General features: G+C 41.7%; 3 protein-coding genes across 3 annotated transcripts in view; 1 reads left to right on the top strand and 2 right to left on the bottom strand.

Moving 5' to 3' along the window:
* gmds (GDP-mannose 4,6-dehydratase) overlaps positions 1-4,193 on the top strand; it is a 61,041-nt gene extending 56,848 nt beyond the window's left edge. Inside the window, exons 7-8 of the mRNA XM_072674652.1 lie at positions 3,256-3,324; positions 3,597-4,193. Coding sequence (XP_072530753.1) covers positions 3,256-3,324; positions 3,597-3,659 — 132 coding nt within the window. The 3' untranslated portion in view covers positions 3,660-4,193. The remainder of the gene's footprint in view (positions 1-3,255; positions 3,325-3,596) is intronic.
* A 3,663-nt stretch (positions 4,194-7,856) lies between these two features.
* foxc1b (forkhead box C1b) lies at positions 7,857-12,603 on the bottom strand. Its single transcript, XM_072697290.1, has one exon. The coding sequence runs from the start codon at positions 12,358-12,360 to the stop codon at positions 11,158-11,160; it is 1,203 nt and encodes a 400-aa protein (XP_072553391.1). The 5' UTR covers positions 12,361-12,603; the 3' UTR covers positions 7,857-11,157.
* A 6,507-nt stretch (positions 12,604-19,110) lies between these two features.
* Positions 19,111-20,761, bottom strand: part of foxf2b (forkhead box F2b) — a 3,366-nt gene continuing 1,715 nt past the window's right edge. Inside the window, exon 2 of the mRNA XM_072697277.1 lies at positions 19,111-19,553. Within this exon, the coding sequence (XP_072553378.1) occupies positions 19,372-19,553 (182 nt within the window). The 3' untranslated portion in view covers positions 19,111-19,371. The remainder of the gene's footprint in view (positions 19,554-20,761) is intronic.

Genomic DNA, 20,761 nt, shown 5'->3' with positions numbered 1-20,761 from the left:
AGCAGTTTGTAAATATTTACAAGATTTAGTAAGCTCCTTCAGCGAATAGATAACATCACTAAATATTTGACACTGTATGTGAGTGTTTATGTGTATGTCTGTGTGGGAGAGCGAATGTGTGAGAATGAGAAAGAAATCTATTAAACCTCAATCACACCATGGGGAAGGTCACTCTAGTCTTTTTCAGAGATCAGGGTGTAAAAAGGTCTATGTGAGGTCTAAATCCACCCTGATGATGACGATGATGGCTATTGCACAGATTTATTCCCTGGTCTATGTGACCGGGAGGTTGGAGTCTCTCCAACCTCTGACAATGAGGGGTTCTTTTCACACAATTCTAAACCTTACATCATTGATCAGAAACACAGAAATGTTTTTTGTCGGATGACCATATCATACTACATAGTTAGCATCATATTTGTGAAGGTGTTGCTGCATAGTAGAACAGTGCTCCACCACTGTAGAATCTGTTAGATTGTCCTGAATGTTTTTTTGCAGTCAAACGGCAAGTTTGATTTGATCTAGCTATCCTGCCAAGCTGTTCTCTTGAAACGTTTTCTTGGTCCTTCAGACCTTAACGTCACCTCCATCATTCCTGTTAAGTGCCATCACTAACTGAGGAATGGCTTCCTGAAAATGCTTTATCTTCATATGACCTTATATCCTGCTTTGTGGGCATCTATTATTATTTTAATTTCCAGAGTTCTGGGCAGCTGCTTAGAGGAGCTCATGGCTGCTGATTGTTAAGGAGTTAAGAATACTTATAAAGCTTTGAAATTTTAATCACCTGGCCTTTCCTAATGAACAAACTAGGGCTACGGTAAAAGTTCAGAGAGCTCAAATCTCTTGGGGGTCTTTTGCTCTTTTTCTTACTCTCATACAAAACAAAAATAATAAATGAATATTAATTAAAATAGTGATCAGTTCATCTATGACTCCCTTAACTATTAGCAGTAGCCCTGATTTTGTCCAAACCTTTTTTTATGCCCACTGTACATTCAGCAGTTCATAGAGCTCTGTGGGTTGGGCGTCACAAACTGACCAGTGTAGCACCGGTTGAATGTAGGTGGCACTAGAAATGCTTTGTAGATGCAAACCTTATCTTTAACTTCCATTCAACTACTAAATAACTACTGAATTAGCCTTAATATAACCCATCTTCTACTTTTACTCTACATCTGAAACCACTGACAATAATCTGGAATCCTCCAGATAGTTCAGTTATTTCAACATCTGTCGATAATCTAATGGGGGTTATCCAAATAAAGCATTCATACAGCACATATACAGGCCTGCTCTATGGCTGCATGTGAACTGCCCCAGGATGTTGCTGACCACAGCCAGTCGGGATGGGAGGGAGAGGGAGTTCAGCATCATTTTATTGATAACATCTTTCACACACAGAAGGAAAGCAAGCATTCTGCTGGTGACTGATCTATGCATAATACTTTCACAAATCCACCAAACACTGTTGGAGCCAGTTTGTAGTCTTTCAGGAATGAAGGTGAGTGTGTGTGTGTGTGTGTGTGTGTGTGTGTGTGTGTGTGTGTGTGTGTGTGTGTGTGTGTGTGTGTGTGTATAGGGGTTAACCCAGGTCCCTTGATGCCTTCATGTTTGTTGAACCTTGTTTCTCCCAGTCCTGAACTTCTTTGCATTAAGTGCACTCAGTCACACACTATAAAAATCCACCCTGATGATGACGATGATGGCTATCGCACAGATTTATTCCCTGCTTGCATTTTATTTACTACATTTGCAACCACAGTGATATTTCTCAGCCCCTATCAGATCATTTTGGTAGTGATATCAGACTACAGACTGGCAGAACAGCTCTTGGTGTGTACGGCGCAGATTTATGAGCGACACTTTATCTTGCGCACACGCTCATTAGTCAAATACCTTTCCACATTTCACTATACTGGCTGTTCTCTGGGACAGTGTTGGTGAGTTCGACTGGCTATTTTTCTTTCAGAGCTACAATCAGAGACTTGCTGCTTTTTTCTTGTTCTCTCTCTCCTCTCTCTCTCTCTCTCTCTCTCTCTCTCTCTCTCTCTCTCTCTCTCTCTCTCTCTCACACACTCGTTTCTCTTTCTCTCTCTCTCCTTTTTTCCTCTCTCATGTCCAGTCAGTAACGCCCCACACCCCCCTACCGCCACTGTTTCAGAACATTCAGAGGCGCTGCTGCTTTGCTGTGCTCAAATCCCAGCATGAGGTTTAAGCAGTAATATTCATGTCATATCTCTCTATCTCGCTCTCACACACACACACACTCTCTCCTCTCTTTCTTTCAGTCTCACACACACACGCGCGCACACACACACGGCACAAGGCATGAATTAACATGCACATTCCTTTTGTTTCGTAACTCCGACATAACTAAGTTTATCGCTGAATTCTTCTCTGGTAGTTTTTTATGCCATACATGATGAGTTGAGTGGGTGACATACACAGCTGAGATTAATTTAGCCTTCAGTAAAACCTAATTATGATTAATATACTGCTTTAATATAGGCCTTGATTATGATGGTTGCATGCTGTTGCATGTACGTGATAAATTATCTCTATTGATCCATCTGTTTGTGTGAATTGGGTTCCTTAATTGATGCTAAAACGATGGCCTAATGTATGGAACAGAAAATGCATGGTCTTTAAGAAAGCAAAAAAAGAAAAGAAACATGATGATTCACACATGACTCGAAGCCTCTGGTGAGTGTGCATTTAAACTCCGGACTTCACAAAACTCCTGAGGTCTGTGTGTGTGTGTGTGCGGGTGCGCGCTTGAGTGTTTTCTGGTTCTTTAGCGCTTCAGTGTAATCAGATCATCCATAAAGGCTCTTTAAGTTCTTTGGAGGCACCCTGAGAATCTCTTCTGAAAGTCCATTTCTCACTCTGCCTGTGTTGCTCTGAGACAGAGGGAGGCAGAGAGAACAAGGGAGGGTTAGTTAGGCCACTAGAGCCACATAATCCATCATGCTCAGTCACTGGGCAAGGGGTTAGGTGGGGGCTGTGTTGGATAGATGGCCTGCGTTTGCCCCCACTTTCCCCAGGAGACACAGCCTGACACCTGCATGCGTGCGTGTGTTCGTATGTGTGTGTGTGCATAAATGTGTGTATTGGCAGCACAGAGAGCGCAGGCAGAAAGTGTGGGGGTTGTACAGTATGGGAGGTCCTGTTAATAAGGCAAAAGAGAATGAAATCTTTCTCTCTTTCTCTCTGTGTGTGTCTCTCTCTCTGTCCTGCCCTCTCCCTCTCTAGGAATATCTGCAGGGCGACAGCACTAAAGCACTGAACATGCTCGGATGGAAGCCTCAGGTGACATTCGAGGTGAGAATGGAACATTTTTTGCACTGCAAAGTGATACATTTTCGACATCAAAGGTAACAAACGAAGTGTTTCAATTTTGTTGTTTGCTAGAAGTCAAATTAAAAACAGTGTAAAACATTTAACAATCAGTTTGATTACTAGCACATATGTGTCGTAACTGCTGTATAACAATTTAATATCAGTATTAATACACAAATGGTAACACCTCTGTTAACTACATATAGAGTCTATATATTGCTGTGATTTTTAATGTGTTTAATATTGCTGAACAGGAGCTGGTGAAGGAGATGGTGGATGCTGATATTGAACTCATGAAGAACAACCCAAATGCATGAGCCCACATGTCATAGCAGCACATCAACATGCCGAGGAAATGTGTGTGTGTGAGTGTGTATGAGTGTGTGTGTGTGTGTGAGATTCTGATGCATGAAAGAGCACGTCTCAGTATGTTTCTTTTCAAGCACTCCGTCCTTCTGCCTGCAGTTCCTCTTGATACAGAAAGACTCAGTGCTGCCTTTTACATTCCATTCTCTTTACACTGGCTTATATTTGTAATCATGTCATTGTTTGGGAACTTTTAACTTTATTCTGTTTAAATCATTTTTACCCATTTTTATAAGATTTCTTTTTACTGCTATTGCAGCTATGGTGAGGAGGTGTAGGTCATTTTTAATTAAATGATAGATTTGTAGCAGAAATTGTGGGGTGAGATTGTAGAAGGATTAAAAAAAAAATAGTATGACGGGTATGTGATTTAGTCAGAAAAGGGGCTTTAGTGTATCCTAAAATATTTTCCCATCTATAAGAACATCATGTGAAATCATGTCCTTTTCATCTGAAATATTTAAAGCTAGTTTTTGTTTATTAAAAGGGATTTTGGATCATTTTCAAATGAATGTCTCTTGTTATGATTGTCACTGACCTGCTCAACTCACTGCCCAACTTTATTTAACCATCATGTTAAATGGTTTTAGTCGTCTGCAGCTGAAATCTGCTCTGGTAATGGGATTCTCGTGGTTACAAGTAACAAACAGAACTCAGTTCAGCTGCTCACAGACTAGATGTGTGATTGTGTAAATCTAAAAACTAGGGTTTCCACACTAGTGTATAAGCAATTACCCAAACACTGATACAAATGTAACGAATGAAACTCTGGTACATGATGTGTCGCTAGGGACAATTCTGCTGCTGTTTCTAAGTAAGTATAAAGAATTCAGAGTGGTTTGATGTGAGATACAATGGTGATGAATGGAAGCAGACATCTGAAGTTGAGTTGAATGCCTCTAAAACTGCCTCATAAAGTTATTTCACAAAACGAGACATTGTTTTATGACAGTTTAGTTTGGTAGACGGTGACATTATGAGATGAATTCATGAAGAACAGGTATGTGGAAGGTATCTTCATATATAATACTTCCCAAAGAAACTTTTTTTTGGTTTGTTTTGGATTTAACTTCACCATTAATGCTGCTTTTGGATAGTAAGCAAAAAATGCCTTCTTTCACTACCACTGTAAAGTTTCTCTGAACATTTAGAAAAATCTGTGCACTTGTCTTTTCACCTTTATTATGAACTGGACCTCTGTGTTTTTTTATTCGAAAGGGTGGATTAATGGACAGATCTGATTTAAACCATTGCTCCCGAACCCCAAAATGTAGCCGACTGACCACTGAAGCTGCGTGTCTGTCCGTTTCCTCTGCCTCTGCGCTACATTTGCCTCGCAGCACCACTAACTTCACACACCAAACATTCCTTAGCCGCTGATCCACGTTTAAGGTAAAGGTGAATTCGATTTGTTAGTTAGAGCATAGTGTAGCTAAAAGGTGCAGACTGAAGATGTGGTTATTCATTTAATGAAAAGTGGTCTGGACTCCTAAAGCCGGGTGATGTAGCTCTGGGGACCAGTCTGGGAGAGGTTTGCCATGGACCGTAAATTTGAGTGTGTGTGAGGCACAGAACGAATTCTCAGGAATAGGTGCAGCAAATGGAGGCTCGTGCCAGCGAGCTCGGGTTACCGAAGGGTCCCCCAAATGACCCCCCACCGTCAGTGCCCAACTGAGCACAACTGGCCCCTTTGTTGTCCTGCGGGTACACCGTGTGTCCGCCGCCCTTCAGTCCGGCCTCTTGCGCCCTGCTCGTTAAACAGCTCAGGTTTAAACACCCTGCTGGAGAAACAAACACCCCGTGTGCGCATGCGCAGTCTTTGTCCTGCGTGTTTAACGGGAATTGGATCTGCGCTTGTTCGTAGCGTAGGCCAGCGGCGCATGGCTAACGGTTATACGGCACTATAGGAGTCGCACGTGTAGGCCCTAGCTCATAGCCGGGCTTTATTCAATACATTTAGATGTACTGAAAAACTGCTGTAAGCTAATTTTATTTACTGAGATTTTCCAGCATGTTTAATTGATCTATATGCTTATTAACCCAGTAGTTAGAATACGCTGAAACTGGAGTAAAGTGTCCACTGCAGCGGTACCTGGATTCACTCTGCTGCTCGGCGCGTGCCAGCTTCTTGGAAAGCCTGTTTTACATCAGCATTTATGGAAAATACGCCCGTAAGAAGGGCAAAGGCTCGGGGTTTATTATTTCTTTCTGAGACTGCACCTCTAGTCTGCAGAGTGCCATTTAAGCACTTCGACACAGAGCCAGTGTGCGCGGACCTGATTGAAAGCAGACGGCGCCTCGGGCCCTCGGGAGCCAAAACGGCGGTCTGCACAGGTGCATGGAGCGCAGCAGAAAGCCTCTCAAAATCTCTCTTTACAGAACCCGCGCGCGCGTGTGTGTGTGTGTGTGTGTGTCGTGGCGTGTCAATGGCACTAACGTGGAGCTCTTTATGGAGGAATTGTGAATTCGGGTTCCTACCGTGAACACAGCCCTGCAGTCACAGGGTGTGTGTTGTAAAGGCTAACGCTGTGCGCTACAGCACCACATTCCACCGAGACCTAAAAGAAAATATTCCAACCAGAGACTGCTACAGATAAAGGGGTGCTGGTCGTCCAGCTCCGGAATAAAACCACGGGTTAAAAAGGGGAATATTTTAAACTCAGAAATCGGGCTTATTATTATTATTATTATTATTATTATTAATATTATTATTATTATTCTAAGATGCGCGTACTAAATGAAGCTCAGGTTCGCCGCGAATATGAAAGATACAACGTTTGTGTGTGTTAATGAGTTGAAAGTTGTATCGTTTTCTTTAGAGCTGTGTGAAGCCTAGATTGAAAGTACCGGGCGTTTCAGTCTCACAGTCCATAATATTTGACCTTTTACTCCAGATCAAACTGCAGTGAAAAACGAGGGTTAGGACCGATCGTGTCCGTGGGCTGCATACGCATTAAATATGCATTAATGTGCAACAGACTGACACCTTGGAATAATATAAATTAATATTAATATTAACAATTAGAATAAGAATAAGAATTCATACATAATTCAGTCCTCATAAGAAAGCTGTGATATTTATACAGTGAAATAAAGAATGAACGGAATCGCAGTCTGAACCGCTTTGCTCTGTATTGGTTAAGTGAGGTGAGGTGAGGGTCTGTGGAGTCCTGTTTAATACGGAGTGATCTGTCAGAGCACAGACTGACTCCAGACTGCGGGTGCTCAGCCACATTAGCCCAAAGCAAAGCGCTTTTAGACTGTGTCTATTCTGCTGCTTAGCCCAAACACAAGCCTCTATGATCATGTATTTGTTTCCTCTCTTGGATCAAATTAAAAAAAAAAAAAATAATAATAATAAAAACGTCAATTGTTTCTCCCTGACCCGAGCTCAGCTTAATACACAATGTCCTGCGCAAGTGTTCATCTTATTCATTTTATTTAATATTCTGTATGGGCTGTGTTTGACTGAAGAAAGCTCTACTTGTAGTGTTAATAGTGTTAATATATACAGACTTTTCTAAAAGTTTGGGCACCCCGGTCGAATGGCACATGCTGATGATTTTCTAAGTGAAAATAAGTAAATAAATCCCTTTGAACCTTAAATACACATTTTAGATACAATTCCCAAATTCGGGGGAGAAAACAATATATTTAATGTGCCATTGCTTTCGCACACACTACATTTACAGACATTTATTTATTCATTTATTTGTTCATTTATTTGTTCATTTATTGTGGTCTTTGAATGTTCAAAAACGTTTATCTGTAGCGAATGTGCATTTATTTACACAACACATAGAAAATGAAAAACATATGTCATTTGACCAAAGGTGCCCAAATATTTGCATAATGCTAAACGTTTTTAAGGTTTTCAAGGAGTGCTTGTTATTATATTTGACATATTGCCTGCTTCACTACTGTTTAATATTGCAATGATTAGCATGTGCCCTCCGAAAAAGCACTGGTCAGTACCCTGAAAAAAATAATAATAAAGGTGTCAAAACATCATAAAAAAAAGAAAACGTCTGAGCGGACTTGTCCCACTCCTAAATTGAATTAATAATAAATATTTAATTTTGTTATGACAATCATAATGAACAAGTAATGACGCCAGGCGGTACATATTAAATGACTAACTTAGCTGGTTCTCCTGTTTAAATCTAAATATGAAGAAAAAAATAAAAAATTCACATCAGTAAAAACGACTGCTCGTATTTTGAAACCCATCACAAATAAAACAATGCCTGTCAATTTCAGATGCTTATTTTTATTTCTTGCTTTCAATATTTTTATGGAACTATTTTTTAAAAAATATTGTATAATTAAAATCAATAGATCCGTCCATCGCCGAAGAATTTCAAATATCTGACTTTCCTCTACACCTTACGTAAAGCAGCAGCATGGAATAAACATATGGCCTTAATAATCATTCCCTGCGCGCTCTTGATAAAACGCATACAGCTCCATTAAGCTGACCAGAGAGCAAATCAAATCAATGAGAGAAGTCGCTTTTCTAAAAACAGCAGCTGCAGCACTGCAGTAGAGGTTACTGTAGGCTCCAGTGTTCTGTACTGGTCTCCTTAGGCTCGAGCTGTGGCTCTAGGTCGTAGCCCTACACTGTGGTTTAGTGTGTTTAATTGGGAATAAATGACTGGTTGCCTGAGGCTGCAGTGTAAGGTGCCGTGTGTGTCTCTATTTGGCTATCGATTTTCCTTATCAAATAACTTTGGTAATAATAATAATAATAATAATAATAATAATAATAATAATAATAAAACTGGAAATGTGCTGGTCATTTTAGTGTGGTTTAGTCTTTAAGTATACAGAGTGATAACATACTATTCTTTATTAAATATTCCAGACTCAGATTCACGTATAAAAAGAAAAAAGCGCAGTGAGTTTGTCTTAAATGCCTTTAGTTTCGACTTCAGATTAATCTTAAACCCAGACTAAAAGGTATTTGCTGATTCCTTACGGCTGTTTAGTCCAAGGTCAGGTCTAATCTATGTCTCGGAAAACCGATCCAGCTCTGCAGATTAGTACTTCATTGTACATTTACAGGCCCTTGTGTATGTTTTCTAATGCTCAGTAAATCTGAGGTGATATTAGAATATTCAGGTCTAATATTCACTGGTTCTGGATGAATCGGTGTTCATTCGTTCATAAATGTGCTTCTTCAAACGGCTTTTATTATTTACTACTATTTGGAGCCTTTTCATTTTGTTCATTTGGAGACTTTTATTCTGATAGAAAGCAGGGAATGAAATGTGTGGTATAGTGGTGCTCGAGAGGCTGTTTTACATCAGCATTTATTGAAAAGTACAAAATACGTTTCTGGTGAGAGATTGCAACCCGAGCATCTACCAGTCAGACGGTGTTTAGTCGACTTATAAAAAACGGACATCCACCGTGTTCTACAGTCACCAAATCACCTGGGAATGAAGGCTTCCTTTGTAAGAATTGTCTCTGCAAACGACGGGTTATGTCGTTCACAGCGATTGACACGGGGTTTCTGCGCTACACGTGTGTGTATATGTGAGTGTGTGTGAAGCGTGTTTGGCTCGTTAACTCCCGTAGGGCCTCCGCGCGGTGTCGTGTTCCCCCCTCGGCTTCAACGATCACAACAAAGAGCCTTTGACTGCCACGAGCCCTGAACACACACCTGCACTGCGTTTTGGCACTTGGGTCCGAGCAGAGAGAAGAAAAACAGCTCTAATGCAGACCCTGCGGGCACACACACACACACACACACACAGGGCACTGCACACCCAGCGAACAGCCTTGTTTCCACGACTGTCCTTTCTTTTCCCTTTCTAATCTTCACTTTATCGCTTAATCCTTCCATTTTTCACCTACAGGGTCAATTACCCAGGCTAAACACGCACACAGCAAACACGACGTGTTCAGGTCGTTGTAGCTTTGTGTTCGGTGGGATGTGACGGCGGCTGAGCTGAGCTGGTGTTGAGGCCCTTGGCTGTGATCAGTTGCATGTGTTTAGAGTGTAATCGTGTCAGCGCCTGTTTACTGTTTGACAAATAACGCAAAAATGAGCTTTAATTGTGACCAGGAGGAGCTGAGCGTCTGCTGGCAGAAGTCTGGGTCAGGCAGCTAAAAATAAACCTGTTTAGTGCACTCACACACACACACACACACACACACACACACTCGTCCATCTGATAGGCTTAATTACACCCTATGGAAATCGAGCAGTTTTTCCCTGATTCAGCAGAAATTCATAAAGCACAGCTTCAGCTTGTAGATTTTTACTCGAGACTAATTTATACCATTTTCGCAAAAACACGCAAATCAATAAATAAGATCAAATCTATACAACTTCAGAAAGCTCAGCAGAAAACATCACATCTGCTTCAATAATAAATATGAGTTCAAGTGAATGGTTGAGGCATTTCATACATACATTAACTCTTGTATTTGCTCGTTTGTTTTAATTCAGCTGTGTTGTAATTTTGTGAGACTAAAGTAACATTACTGATAAATGATTTGGCAGCTGCTAATTACTGTCAGTGTTACTGTCAGTGTAGGGTCCTGCTAGACTACCTGCAGTTTTGTAGAACGAGTAAACCACGTTATTTTAGAAATATGAGAAACGGTTTCAAAATAGACATGACGTCAGATGCTTTTATTGTTGCCATGTATTATTATTACTATTATAGTTGTTGTTAACTATTTTAGATTTCAAATTTCTTACAGTTTCTGTAAACGTCCCTCGAGGCCTACAGCGCTCTGCGCTCCTGTCTTAAATGTAGAAACGCTTATAGCAGTATAATAACATGTTAATAATAATGACGAGTTTTAAATCCGTGGCTGGTCCCTCATAACTATTAAAAAAAGGAGCTGAACGGTGTGCTGTGTGTTGGGTTCGTATAGCTCAAATGTGTCAAGAGGTCCCACATTAGCTCAATCATAACTGCGTTACGTGTTTGGACCAGACCCGTGTCCATCTGCTGCATTTCATTCATTTCCAACCACTCTTTTAATCTGAGTCAAAATCAGAGCATCAGTTTTTGATCAACATCACCTTTGGCTAATTTCTGCACCACAGTAAACCGATCAATCACTCGAGGGCTCAGCTTCAACAGGAAGGCACATTTATTTACCAAATAATAATAATAATATTAATAATAATAATAATAATAATATCTGAAGTAATTAAAAATATAGGTTTCCTGCACAGTCACGGTCCGTGTGGAGGTGTGTATAAATAGTGACAGAGAACCGCTCTGAGAGTAAAATAATAAATTAAGTGAAAGGAGGAGCGCGGAGAGGAGAGGAGTCTTGAGCGCCTTCAGCCTCCTCTACTCACCGCGGACAAACAGCAGTGCGCGCTCCCGCACCCGCCTCCAACTCCGACCCCTCCGTTCAACACTGGAGAGAAAGCCGCTCTCGCTCCTGCAGTCCCGTGTTTGTGTGCGTGTTTCAGGTGAATCAGAACTTGCTGCAGTCGTACACAAAAGCTCCAGGTCCCCGGTAGAGCGGCGGCGGCGGCGGCGCGGCAGGGAACGCGCTCTGGCAGCCGGTTACCGGCGTTGAGCCATTCAGAGCCTGCAAGTTTGGAAAGCCCCCTTGATGCTGCTGTTGTTGCTGCTGCTGTTGTCCTCCCATCATGCTCGCGCTTTGGCCCAAGCACCAGGGCGCGAGCCGGCTCTGGCACAAGTAATCCGGCCCAGCTACTGCTGCTGCTGCTGCCGCCGCTGCGTCCTCGTGCACGCGCTCTGCTGCGTACGCGTACGCCGCCGGCAGGCCTCCGCATGGCGGGCTGTAGTGCGCGGGCAGCGAGGCCACACCGTCCGCCGTGCCGAAGCGCGGGCTGCCGCCGTCTGGGCTCTCGCTCTTGGCCACGCACGCGAGCAGCGTGGAAGCGACGTGCGGCGTCTGCGAAGGCGGCGAGCACGCGCCGCTCTCCGTCTTGACCTCCCCGAGCTTCATCGCGGCGGCTCGGCGGGCCTCCTCCTCTTTCTCCTTCTGAGTCGTGTCCTCGTGCTCGTCGTCGTCCTCCTCCTCCGCGCGTTCACGGTGCTCGTCGCGGGACGGCGGCGCGCGCTCCTCCTTGTCCCGCAGCGCGTCCTTCTTCTTGAAGCGCCGCCGGCGCCGCAGAAAGCTGCCGTTCTCGAACATGTTATAGGAGTCCGGGTCCAGCGTCCAATAGCTGCCCTTGCCTGGCTTCTTGTCGTCGCGCGGTACTTTGACGAAGCACTCGTTAAGGCTCAGATTGTGGCGGATACTGTTCTGCCAGCCCTGCTTGTTCTCGCGGTAGAACGGGAAGCGCTCCATGATGAACTGGTAGATGCCGTTGAGCGTCACTCGCTTCTCTGTCGAGCTCTGAATGGCCATGGTGATGAGCGCGATGTAGCTGTATGGGGGCTTCACGGCGTCTTTGGGCTGCAGTGGGGACGGCTGCTGGTGCTGCTGCTGATGGTGGTGGTGGTGCTGTTGCTGTTGGTGGTGCACGTACGGACCATACGCGTACTGCTCGTGTGCCGTGTGCGTGTACACGCTCATGGGCGACGGGATACCCGTGTAGCTCGCCCCACCGCCGCCGGCTGCCGCCCGGTAGTAGCCCTGCTCGCCCGTGATGTACGGCACGACGCCCAGGGAGCTGGGGCTGGGTACCGGATAGCGCGCCTGCATCGCGCTCTCCGTCACGCGCGCACGCTAACACACTGGGACTCCACTCACACCATCAAAACAAACAGAACAAAAAGTGGAACAAACAAAGTTTCTCCGGCGCGTGCTTGAATGACAGAGTCCCTTTTCGACTAACTTTTGCAGCCGAAGTGAAGCGAGTCTTAGTCCACTCTCTTTCTCGTGTGAGAAAAAAAAGTGAAACGTGGATAAAGTCACAAGGAGGAGGGAAAACGTATGAACTCCAAGCATCCGTCACTTTTGGACGGAAAGGAAAAAAAGGTGCTGCCTTTTTGGCCGCGTGCTTGTGCTTGTGGGTGTGCGTGCGCGCGCGCTCCTCCCCCAGCTGAGCGCCCCTGCCAATGGGAGTTCGGATATATGTGTGGAAAAAAATGGATGAACCATTTTTTTCCCTCACCCGTATTCCCGCTACACCACGCTGGATTTACCATGGTTACGTTCTGGGATTGGCTCCTGGGATCCTGCATCTGAGCTAGGATTGGGCGAACTGCTTGTTAGGCTAAACGACCAGCCAACTGTATAAAAGAGGAGGTGGGATGTGGCCGGACTGTGGATGGAAAGCAGGCAGATGTGAAACAAACACAGATACAAAAAGTAAGGGATGTGTTTTAAGCGCATGATACACGCGAATTATATGAATTCAGAATTTTTCATTAATACAATTATTTTACACGCGCTGACATTTTCGCCAGGCATTTCCCTGCATTTAAACTACTTGGCTCAGACTAACTAAGTAGAAACAATTGGGCCAACGGTATTTCTGTCATAATTTTTCCGCTGTTTCAGTAAAATGAACAAACAAATGAATATACAAAACAGAGTAGACGAATAGACAAGCAAATTAAATTGAAAAAGAAATAAAAATAAAATTGTTGTGTCGCATTTAAACCCCCGTACTCATGTTCTTGTTTCTCCTGACTGTTATCTACATTTTTGTGGCTAATAAGGTTACCGCGAACTGATCGAGAAAGAGTAATGCTGGCTTTTGCTGTTAAGAGATTTTGGAGAATCTTTTTTTCTGCCGTTGTCTTATTTAAGACATTTAGGTTCATTTGAGTAGAATAAGACTAGCGTCAGATCTGCCTCAGTACCAATCAGAGTTAGCTAGCTAGCTACATCTATTTAGGTCAGCTACTGGCGTTCCTCTCCCTTGCTTATATCTTAGCTACACGGCATCCTACCTGTTAGCCACCTGTTACGAGGGCACGACAGCTAGCTGCATATTATACGTTAGCTACCACGTGACGTCAGGCTAACCGTGTTTTCACTCAGAGACCAGAAACATAGCGATACCTCACGCAGGTTCCCGCGCGCAGCGGCTTCGAGCTCTACAACAACGGTCTCGCGCTTAGTTGCGTTCTAAAATGTGTGACGACACCATTCATAATTCAGCGCAAGCGCAAGCTGCCTTTTGGGCATTGCCGTGAGGGGCGATACAGCGACAACCATACTTGACGGGCCAAGCTGCCTTGAACCTCTCGTTGCACGAGACTCGCTCGTGTCAGCTGTAATGGTAGAGCAGCACTGGAAGTAAATCACTCATGTCCACTTACATGATACATCTTCACCTCTTCATTCCAGCAGAATCAGTAAAGCAGCACGCTCAGACTTAATTACACACTTTCACATTTGTCCTCTATCGCCCCCTTGAGCACGGGGTGTTTTAACTGCTCCAGAAAAGCAAGGATGCACATGAGGTTTATGCAGAAGGACTGGGTGTTTGCAGTGTGTTAGCCGAGCATTATCATTGCATTGCCATGCACGTGCACTGGCTTTGAATGTGTTCCTGGCCTAAGGCACACACACACACACACACACACACGCACACACACACACAATTTCTTCACAGTGGCGACAAATAAATATACCTTATGTGACTTCTATTTTAGAAGCACGGCCCATCAGATAGCTACCTATACTGATGGTGCTGCACAATCAAATAAAGCCAGAGTTCACAAACATTAGATGTAGAATGTAATGTTAGGTCAGTGAAATGACCAATAGACTGCTTGTGTTTTGGTGTAGCATAATAAGTAACACAACCTCTCTCCCTGGCAGACTAGGGTGTAGTTTCCTAGCCTTTTTCTTTTCACAGCACCTTACACCAATAGGAATCCTTGGGCAAGAACCCTAACTCTACATTATCTTACCAGTGTAAACATGATTAAAATATAAATCATCCAAATGCATCCAAGAAAAGACCCTGTCTACCCTGCGATATGACATGCCCACATAGTTGGGGCATTTATCTAATATGAACATCAACAACAACAAAAACAACAACAACAACAACAAAAACAGGCTGTTCAGTGAGTGAGTGGCGTTGCTGTGACGTAGAATGTTTGTTAAGGAACTATATGTTGGCGTAAGGAAATGTTACAACATGTAAATGTATTATTTGACGGCTCTGTTTATTCATTTACTCTAGTTATTTACTGTTTTTTTCATAATACTCAGTATTTTCAGTACTTCTGTATAAAAGCAATATAAAACGTTTGTTATTGTGAAATAACAGCAGGGCTTTGATGAAATAAGATTTGTCTGGTGTCATTACAGCTGTGCTGTTATTTCAGAATAACAAGCTCTCTCTCCTGTTTTATTGTTTTAATATACTGTAGTTTTATTTGCCCCCAAAGACAGTATAGATCTCTGCTTGAACATCTTATAAAAAATCTTCTTCTTATTATTATTATTATTTGTATTATTAATTTCATTATTATTATTATTGGTAGTAGTGATAGTATTGCACAATGTTTTCCAAGTCAGTCGATGTGTCTCATTCCACTCTGTTCACAACTAAGGTTGAAATGAAGGAAGAAGAATGGAATGTGTCTTCAGCTTAGAGCTCCATCAGATCAGTCCCATATTAACAGCTGCCTCAGTTGGTTAGCACTCAGAGTGCTTCACCGCTGTGGTGGCTTCTGCTTTTCAGATCAGTTTGGTGAATGAGTTCTGTTAGCGTTTTTATCTGTTTGTATTTCTAATGTATTGCAGAAGTAATCCTTTCTGTTGCTGAATTATATTAAATGAGCCTACATTTCATTCTCTTTTTTTATTTAGCAGAGGTGTGTTTAATTGCGCTACTGAGGTGCAGAGCAACGTGTGGCAAAGTGATGAGGGTGACGTCGAGAGCCATTCGTTTTTGAAGCCACTGTCGTTGGTCGCCCCCTTGTGGCCATCGCTTGAAAAGCTTTCGATTTAAAAACGAAACACAACTTTCAGAATGAGCTCTCATCACCGCCAGTGAAGATCAATGGATCAGTGAATCACCCAGTGAAATCAACAGTTCAATAATATGATGTAGATCTGAGTTGAGGAGAGCTCTTTAGAACAAGTATTCTCCTGGACGGAGAAACTAAACGAAGCCACCATTAAAATGATACGTTATAAGCGCACGTTTTAAAAAATTTAACAAATGTTGTTGTTGTTTTATATATATATATACATGATTAATAACATGCGTATACGACCTCACCAATGGTCTTGTGGATAAATGCCAATAAAAAACATCACAGCAATGTTCAAACGTTTAATGGAAACCTTCTTAGAAGCGAGCAGACTTTCTGCAGGGAGTTGGGGGTTGGGGTCCCTGTTCATTTACATATATATATATATATATATATATATATATAAACGTGACTGATTACTTACATGCACAATCAGTGCATGAAAGAATGTAATTTAATGTAATGAAATTTACTTGAATTTTGTGTTGATGATTGGACATATTAGTGTTTGTTTGTTAACAAGTGTTGGAAGAAATGAACTATACATTGTGACCTGATTTGTGAAAGTATGTTAGAGCAACCATTTCCACACCTCTCCTTAAGGAATCTTAGTGTTTACAGTTTCCATCCAAAACCTAGTTTATTAATCTGCCCTGTATGACAGTAAATCAGATGAGCTGCTCGTGAAACTGAACAAATCCATACAGTGACCATACAGTATTTATTTATTTATTTATTTATTTACTAAATTCTAAATGCCCAGAAGTTTATTTTCTTTTAACATCAAGGGTATTTGGTGTGGCGCAACAGATAACACCACTACCTGCCACGGAACCAGGGTTCGATTCCCGGTCCTTGGGCAAGACTCCTAACACTACATTGGCCCTCCTCTGTAATATGAATAACCTTGTAAGTCGCTCTGGATAAGAGCGTCTGCTAAATGCCATAAATGTAACTGTAAATGAACAGGGACCCCAACTCCCTGCAGAAAGTCTGCTCGCTTCTAAGAAGGTTTCCATTAAACGTTTGAACATTGCTGTGATGTTTTTTATTGGCATTTATCCACAAGACCATTGGATAAAAGGATAAAGGTGCACGTATTCGTCACTGTACAGTGTGGACTGTACAGCGAAATGTGTCCTCCGCATTTAACCCATCTGGTAGTGAATACACACTCACACACACACACGTGTTAGGGGCAGTGAGTACACACACACACCCAGAGCGGTGGGCAGCCAACTCCAGCGCCCGGGGAGCAGAGAGGGTAAAGGGCCTTGCTCAAGGGCCCAACAGTGGCAGCTTGCCGAGCCCGGGAATCGAACCCACAACCCTGTTATCGATATCCCGGCGCTCTAACCGCTGAGCCACCACTGCCCCCATTGGTGAGGTCGTATACGCATGTTATTAATCATGTTATAGACATATGATTAGTTCTAGATCACAAACACCACCCCAACTCATCTCAAAGGTAGTTTACGGAGCACCATCCACTACATCTACTACCATCTACTACAGAGAACACAGTTCCATTAGTGGGTGCAACATTGGGTTGCTGACACTTGGCATTGGACATGGTGACCTTTGGCTGTTTGTAATATAGAGTATACAGACTATATGAATTCAAATGAACACGTAGTCTATTAAAGTGACTGACCAACGTTTGGGCAAGAATCTAGTCTATCTACGTAATCTATAGTAATGTCGCATGGCAGTCTGCCCTCTGTTGCCTGACTGTCAATACTACGTATTCCACACAGTCACTAATATTACTCTTTGTCCACAGGATGGCAGTATAGTCCCAGCTGAAGTCCAGTCTGCAGCCCGTCTCTATAAGTGCTATTATTATGTTACTTCGTAGCAAATACGTTTGATTTGAGCTGTTTTCCGTAGTAGCTCACATCTGTGCTTATTGTCCAATTTACCGTTATTATCCCACAACATACATAAATATTCCATACAACAAAACCAACAACAACAACAACTGAGTCGTCGCTAGATGGCGTAGTAACATCACCAAATGGTGAAGTGCTATAGAGGTCACAGTGAGGAGTGTAACATTCAGCCAAGACTGAAGTTTGACTAAACCTAAATAAAACCTAAACCAATATCCAGATTAAAACACTCTCGTAGGTAAGGATGTGTGGAGGAACATGATTAGGGTGACTGAAGCAGGACTGCTTTATTATCTTTATTTTCATCAACTAGAGGTTTTTTTCATAGAAGTTTATTATACGAAAATAAGCAATGGCAATTTTCTAAGAAAATCATTTATTTTACCATAGATAAAATATTAAAAGATCCTTCATCCTAGTCTTTCCTCAGAAACCGTTAGACAGGTTGATTTAAGTCAAGTCTGCAATCTTCATCTGTCTCTGAGCATCTTGATTTAATGGTCCTGTTTCATGGCGAGGTTGTCTTTAGATCCTGCTCTGGGCTCTGCTGTCAGTGCTGTCAGCTATTAAAGATGAATAATGTACGAATAAACGAATCTCTCTGAAACTCAGTGTTGCTCCGCGCCTGCCTAAACAACAGAAACAGTATCACACACACTGACGTCTGATTAACCTCCTCTTTTTTCACCATACACTCACAACTTTAAACGAATAGTCTTGAGATTATTCTGGCTTACAGTTCATTTTAAGATAATCTTTACAGAACAAATGCTCATGTGATAATGTGTAATATAACACACACACACACACACACACACACACACACACACACATAATACAGGATCATGATTACTATTGTCCAAATGTATTTTGAGGCGTACAATGGCGGAATAAATTAATGAATTAATTATTAAACAAACAAGCAAACAATAAAAAATGGAGTAAATTATTTTATGGAGTAAATTATATGGAAAAATTGTTCTACATTTTAGAATTGCAATGCCTTTAACATCTTTGCTGATATATTAACTGGTTAAGGATCAATGACTTCTTTGTCCATTGTAGTAACTCACTACTACACCTACTACTAACACTACAACAACAACAACTACTACTAATAATAAAAATAATAACCATACTACTACTACTACTTAATAATACCATAATAATAATAATAATAATAATAATAATAATAACAATAACAACAACAACAACAATAATAATAATAATAATAATAATAATAATAATAATAATAATAATAATTTATTTATTATCTCGTTTGTGGGAAAGTGTTTGCAGTGTACATACAGTTCTGAACAAAGTCGTGTATGTAGAGCCGTTTGTCTGGACAGACTCTCCGAAAAGACGTACTAAACGTTTGCGAAGTTGCATTGACTCCAGGTCTTTGTTGAATATAGGATATCAATTTTTAATATTATTATTAATTTAAAAACAGTTTGTTTCGGGTAAAGTGAAGCTATGCTAAGAGTTTATGTTTAATTTACATGATTGTATCATTTAGTGTTTATTTGTCAAAACAAACCTCAGAGTGTGAAAAACGTGCATGCTGTTTGATGTGAGTCAAAAAGAAAACAGTGATGCAGAATTCATCTTGAAATTTCTACTTTTTATTATGGAATACACTCACAGTTAAACTGCAAATTAATGAATCGTCAAATCAAACATTTCTTTTTTCAGTGAACATCAGTGCTCGCCTCACCACAGGCTCGGTGTGCAAAGTGTCCCGATGTTCATACAGCGCAATGTGTGGGGTGATTCTGCAGTGAGCTCTTCAGCGGGTTCCTTACACAGCATCCCCACTCAGCCCCTACACACAGCCTAACTATGTGCGCTTCAGACCACATCAGCCTTCACCTTCACATCACACACGGCTTGACGTCTTGGTGAGCGCTCTGGTGGTGGTGATGGTGATGAAGGTGATGCTGATGGTAATATCCACTAGCAGATGAAGGAAATGAGGAGATGCCGTTGAAATTCAATACAAAGTCCTTCCGTTCTGTCCCGGGAGAGGAGTGGGACTGATAGCAGGACACCCCCACTGCAGATAAAAGACACGAGCATGAAGAGGAAGCAGTATATACACAACTAAAGACACTGCTAATTTGTCAGTGTTCATTTAACACTGTTGATGTCACAACAGACAAAACTACACACTTGAATACAATTTTGGCACTTTAATGAAATCATGCATCAGCATGAGTAAAAAAAGTGAAAAGGGTGATTGTCACAGGAAAAAAGAAATACTATGTTAAAGTTTGGTCACAATTTGTTTATTTTGAAGTTAAAATATATAAACAAATCCTTTTAAACTTAAACTTTCTGCTTACACATTAACAGACATATTAACTGCATACCGTATTCAACGTGCCATTATTTTTTACACGGCACATTATTTTTCATTTTTAAATTTATTTTTATTTATTTAATTTATCTATAAAAATAAGTAAATAAACTGTGATGGTAGGGTGTCAGAGACCCCTGGCTAAATGAAATACCCAACATGTTGCCTAAGACTGTATATTAGCACAAATGGTCTTTTAGTTGACTTACTGTACATGGATATAATGTCATTTAGTTCAACATGGATACAATATTTTGATTGAATATTTCAGACGCAGTTCTTCGGTTGTTGAGATCATTTTAAAGGCAACAGAATAGAATGAAATTCAACAACAAAAAAAGAAAATGATGTATATTGCGCTAATTAACACGAATTCCTTGCAATTGTGTGTGTAAGTACAAATACCAATACAATCATTAAAGTATGAAAAAGTGCAAATTCACCTGAAGATGGCTGCACCCGGTAGGGATGTTTTTTGCTCCACAGGCCTAAAATCTGAGAAGGTCTAACAAATCTATTCTGCGATTGTATTACTGCACATGCAACCATTTCATTTGCATGCTAAGCGTTTTCTTGCGTAATGGTAAAATGCTGAGGACGATGGAGGGCTCTGTTGGCTAATTACATTGGCAGTAAATTAAATATTAATGTTGTATTTGTGTGTAGCGCTTTATTATAGGCATGGATGGATATGGTTGGATGTGCTGACTGAACCAACACTGTGGAAAAACCAGAAAGCTAGAAGTCCAGTGTGGTGAAATGCTGTGGCGTGTTAAGATCCAAATATTCCTCAAGCGAGAACCGACTGAAGGTCATTCAGCGGTTGACAGAAACCCCGTCTGGGCCTATTAAATATTTCTGTTCATAATCTGAGAGTGATCGTAGTTTTATAAGGATGGTGAGCA

The sequence above is a fragment of the Salminus brasiliensis genome, chromosome 1, assembly GCF_030463535.1.
Source record: "Salminus brasiliensis chromosome 1, fSalBra1.hap2, whole genome shotgun sequence".
Classification (NCBI taxonomy): Eukaryota; Metazoa; Chordata; class Actinopteri; order Characiformes; family Bryconidae; genus Salminus; species Salminus brasiliensis.
The sequence above is the reverse complement of the archived record's forward strand: the minus strand, read 5'-3'. Positions and strand labels throughout refer to the sequence as shown.